The following is a 5,801-nucleotide window of genomic DNA, read 5'->3' as shown; positions in this document are numbered from 1 at the left end:
ACATAATCCAGCCTCCTCGCTTTCTCCCATCTACCTCCACTGACCCACTAGCGCCCCCTCCGGGGACACAGACAAAACCAAGTCTGACAAGGGCAACATAACAATACCCCTAAATCTGAAACTCTTCTAACTGAAGCAATGGCCAGTAGAAAGAGAACTTTAGCTTTCAACCATTTAAGATCCAATCATTTTAGTGGTTCAAATGGTGCAATTTGAAGAACCTTTAGGACTAAACTTAAATCCTGAGGCACTGTAGGAGGAACAAAAGGAGGTGGAATGTGCAGAGTAGATAAAGTCAACCTTTCTGTCAAACATGACAGGTACCACACCCACTTCTCCTAGGACCCGCCCCCTTTTAATATTAAATGATTGTGTTTTATATCGCTTAATATAAAATTTTATATTAAATTTTATATAAATTTATAGTGTTCGATATTAAACCGTATTAAAAATTTTCGCGTAACACCAGTCACAGAGTGTCAAGCAGCACCAGTCGCAGAGTGTCACACAACAACAGGCGCAGAATGTTCAATAAAGATCACAAGTCAGTTTGTGATGAAAAAATTCACTATTTTGAAGTAACACAAAATGTTCTTACATTCCAACAATTTAAACATCACGCTTGGTACACATGGTGTCGTTTTAAAAGTCATAATGACTAATGACCATGTCCATTTTCTTAGATGTACGGAAACATCACACATGGCAATAATTTAAAAACGTATTGCTTTTAATGATGAATGATGATCTGACATCTTTTAATGGGCATGAGTTATGAATGATGATCTGACCATGACCATTTTCTTAGATGTACGGAACCATCACACATGGCACTAATTTAAAAACATATTGCTTTTAACGGACAGGGATGATGAATGATGACAGCACATTCTTAAAAAAAAAAAAAAAAAAAAAAGCAGTTTGTTATCTCTGTAGAAGAACATTACCGCCACCTACAGGTTTATGTGTTGACTCAAATCGGATTTTCCGTATTTTGTATTCATGTACATTAGTTCATAAGAACTTCTGTATAATGCTTTTTATGAATTAATTTTATTATTAAATAATTTATGAGCTTTTTATGAGCCTCATATTCTACAGTATAAGATATACCCAATTGGAATGACTTCCATTCAATCTATACAAGTAGTTTAGACCACTCAGGATTTTTATTTTTTATTTTTTTATTTATTTATTTATTTATTTTTCTTCTGTATATATAATATAAATGTATTTGGTATGCGTTTGATGCGCTGTGTATGACATTTAAGAAACAGCTAAAAGATTATATCTTTATTGTAACTGAAAATAGCCAGTGTATATTTATGGAATCATAAAATAATTTTGTATTCATGTACATTAGTTCATAAGAACTTCTGTATAATGCTTTTTATGAATTAATTTTATTATTAAATAATTTATGAGCTTTTTATGAGCCTCATATTCTACAGTATAAGATATACCCAATCTAGAGTTTATATATTTAAAAGTCCCGCCCCAAGCATCTTGGAAATGTGGGACGGCGTACCACAGGTTGGTGGGGGCCATATGGCTCACAGCCAGTGTTATAAGAACAGGACGCATCACTGATGTGCACTGAGAAGAAATTTCAACTGAAGCTGCACCGCTATACACACTTGAAGTTATAATGGTAAGTGATGTTATTATTATTATTATTATTATTATTATTATTATTATTATTATCATAATTATTATTATTATTATTATTATATTTATACATATTGCATTTTTTTATTTTATTTATTTATTTATTTATTTTATTTTACAAATATGGCTCTGAAGGCTGTTTAAATATGTGGTAATAGCGACATGTTAATATTTCAAACCTATTGGACAGTTGCAAAGCGCAGTATGAACTCATATGTGAAATGCATCGCTAAACAGCAACATCAATGTGGGTATACACACATTGATGTTGTTGTTTAGCGATGCATTGTAACACATAGAACATATAGTTTTAATAATGTGGCTGTCTGAATGTTATTTAAATATGTGGTAATAGCGACATCTAGTGGTTCATTTTGGGAATGCGCCAACACATTATTTCAACTAATTCGTTTGATAGATATTAACCGTCTCTCATTTTCATTATTGGTTCAGAGACAGACAATGCAGAACATCAACAGCAAAAAATTATTATTATTATTATTATTATTATTATTATCATAATTATTATTATTATTATTATTATTATTATATTTATACATATTGCATTTTTTATTTTATTTATTTATTTATTTATTTATTTTATTTTACAAATATGGCTCTGAAGGCTGTTTAAATATGTGGTAATAGCGACATGTTAATATTTCAAACCTATTGGACAGTTGCAAAGCGCAGTATGAACTCATATGTGAAATGCATCGCTAAACAGCAACATCAATGTGGGTATACCCACATTGATGTTGTTGTTTAGCGATGCATTGTAACACATAGAACATATAGTTTTAATAATGTGGCTGTCTGAATGTTATTTAAATATGTGGTAATAGCGACATCTAGTGGTTCATTTTGGGAATGCGCCAACACATTATTTCAACTAATTCGTTTGATAGATATTAACCGTCTCTCATTTTCATTATTGGTTCAGAGACAGACAATGCAGAACATCAACAGCAAAAGCGCTTTCATGGTTAGAAACAGATCTTCTTCTTCTTCTGATGATGATGATGCTTTGCCAAGTTATCAAACCTCTCAAAGTAAGCTATGTCTATAAAGGACATTGACGCGTTTTTATTTATATTTCAAGTTTAAATAGTATGAAATTATAGTCAAGGTCTACAATTTGTTCATTTTTAAAAGTTTAAATAGTATGAACGTACAACAGTCTGGATACATTGATAAGTAATTATTAAATAGTAATTATTAAATAATTATTATTTTCTCATTTTTATTTCCCCCGATTTGACAGTAATCACAAATACAGAGAATTTCGATTTGTGTGTTGATAGTCCCTTTGGCTTAGACTTCAGCGCTATACCGGATTTTAATAATATTTTGGAATTGGCGCCAGATTGTGAGTAACATGATATCTTTATTTATTTTTTATTTTATTTATTTTTTTAATTTTTAATTTTTTATTTTTTATTTATTTATTTATTTTTCCACGGCTAAAGAATTAAAAATAAACCTTGTACAGTTGTGCTGATTTGTTGTCAACTGTACACACTTTATATTCTCAGTAATGAATCGCTTTTTCATGTTATTCTAATTTTATACCGTATGTAATATTTTTTTTTTATTTTTTTTTCATTTTTTCACCGGCTAAAGATGCCACAAAAATGGATGATGCGACGGCTGATGTTATTCTACGGGATATATTGAACAAACCTGATTATTGTCACAACACCTCTATACAGAACAGCAATGTTGTTGATGAGCAACCGTTTTTCCCACACGCGACAGGGGGTCGTGCTAAAACATTCGAATATAAAGCAGGTGTGTAATCAAACACTGTTATATGGTATATTGTTATGCGGTTATTTAAATACTGATTTACAGGCAGATGCGTTTATATTTATTTTATAATATATGTATTACAGATGATGCTGTAGCAATGCGCTATGCGCCGACGATACCAACATGCAGTGATACAGTAGCGCAAATACACCGTCTTAGTACAAGCGGGAAAATATCAAAACGCACAACCGCCGCTGAAACGGAAAGCCATCAATTCGCAGCAGCAGGTGTGTAATCAAACACTGTTATATGGTATATTGTTATGCGGTGATTTAAATACTGATTTACATGCAGAGTCGTTTATATTTATTTTATAATATATGTATTACAGATGACGCTGTAGCAAGACGCTATGCGCCGACGATACCAACATGCAGTGATGCAGTAGCGCAAATACACCGTCTTAGTACAAGCGGGAAAATATCAAAACGCACAACCGCCGCTGAAACGGAAAGCCATCAATTCGCAGCAGCAGGTGTGTAATCAAACACTGTTATATGGTATATTGTTATGCGGTGATTTAAATACTGATTTACATGCAGAGTCGTTTATATTTATTTTATAATATATGTATTACAGATGACGCTGTAGCAAGACGCTATGCTCCTTTGATACCAACAGTCAGTGATACATGCGCGCAGATACACAGGCCTAGTACAAGCGGGAAAATATCAAAACGCACAACAGCCGCTGAAGCGGAGAACCACCAATTCGTAACGCCTGCAATTGTACATAAGGGCGTTGCTAGGTCATCAGTTATGGCTGTGCATAACGGCTGTATCGTCCCGAACAAACGAAAGCCAGCTCGACCAAGAACGAATGAGAGAAGTCATAATTCAACATTTACAGATCTGAAAAGAAAATTGTCATATTCCGAAAATGATAAGCCGCAACGGAGAAGGATCGCGTTACAAACTGTATCATGCGTAAGTAATGATGTTGCTGTAACATCAAAACACACAGCGTTTAACACTGCAGACCGGGATGTCGCTGGTAATACAAAGACTGTAAAGGTTAAGAGGGCATCGCGTCTCTCAAGAAGTAATGTTAAGCAATTGTCGCAATCCGCTGTAATCACAATTCCAGATACACAGGTTTGTTCTGAAACAGAAACAAGGCACATAGCAGGCATTGGTTTGTTATCAAATATTGACTCAAGAAGTAATGTTAAGCAAATGTCGCAAGCCGATGTCATTACTATTACCGATACACAGGATTGCTCTGAAACAGAAACAAGACACATAGCTGGCAATCCTGTGATATCAGATATTGATGACATAAATGGGCAAGAGCTTATTACAAACTGTGTAGAGTCAACGACACAAGATCCGCAGAATAGTTCTGATGAAGTATTATCAGCCGTTGCAGGAATACCTGGTGATACTACAACGGTTGATTGTGTAACATCAATTCCCAATATTTTTACAACGACAGCCCTGGTACACGCATCGGCTGATGCTTGTGTACCGGCGCGAGGGCTAGCGCCCGACATAGTTGATGAATGTCAAAATTCAGAACAATTAGGCCAAGACGCTGAAATACAATTTTACGCGTTGTTGGGTAAGATACGGGAAGATGTTGAGAACATGGGCGTAAAAGCCGGATACTTGTTAAAACACATTAAAGGTGTGTGCCACGGTAGTAAATGTAAACAAGACATTGTTAAAGAAGTTGTTGAGACGTATATGAATGTCATGTCAAAATACATAGATCGGTCGGTTAAGACAACTGAATTTATTAAAGCCAACATACATCATTTTGCAGAAATAAATGAAACTGATCCGTGACTAGGCATGCTAGGCAATGGTTTGAAACGTGTTTTAAATTTAAATGCCTGTAAAAAAAACAAAAAAACCACGAATTAAACCTTGTTTAACATACAAGATCTCACAGTTATTCCGACGCGCAAAGGTGAAACAGGCTGTAACAACATTAACCAGATTGAGAAAGCGCAAGCGGCACAGGGAACATGTGGTAGGCGGGACGCAGAGTGCAATGTATGTAGATATAGATCAATCGCCACCCCAAGCATTACCGAATGACGAATCACAGGCTGACAATATTGAGCGCAATGCAAGCCCCATATATGATGATGCAGACAGTGTTGAGTCACCCGGTAATGACGAAGGTCGGCAACATGTATACTTAGAGGCAATTAACAGTTATGAACGACAACGACCGCATTTCAGAGCCGTTGAGTACCACAGTCACTATCGGTTTGTTAATTTGGACAGGGTTACATCATTTGTAGAGGGGGTTCGAGCCATTCATACGGCTATACAGGCCATGCTCGATGGTGTCCTTGCGGGTGTGGATCCGGC

General features: G+C 35.1%; 1 protein-coding gene across 1 annotated transcript; it reads left to right on the top strand.

Annotated features, from left to right (window-relative positions):
• The first annotated feature begins 3,872 nt into the window (after nt 1-3,872).
• LOC134984164 (uncharacterized) lies at nt 3,873-5,322 on the top strand. The gene is made up of 2 exons (XM_063949785.1): nt 3,873-3,955; nt 4,060-5,322. Exon 2 carries the CDS (start codon nt 4,239-4,241, stop codon nt 5,265-5,267), a length of 1,029 nt encoding a protein of 342 aa, XP_063805855.1. The 5' UTR covers nt 3,873-3,955; nt 4,060-4,238; the 3' UTR covers nt 5,268-5,322.
• Nucleotides 5,323-5,801: the final 479 nt, after the last annotated feature.

Source organism: Pseudophryne corroboree, assembly GCF_028390025.1.
Source record: "Pseudophryne corroboree isolate aPseCor3 chromosome 3 unlocalized genomic scaffold, aPseCor3.hap2 SUPER_3_unloc_4, whole genome shotgun sequence".
Classification (NCBI taxonomy): domain Eukaryota; kingdom Metazoa; phylum Chordata; class Amphibia; order Anura; family Myobatrachidae; genus Pseudophryne; species Pseudophryne corroboree.
This window is presented reverse-complemented; position numbering and strand designations above follow the sequence as displayed.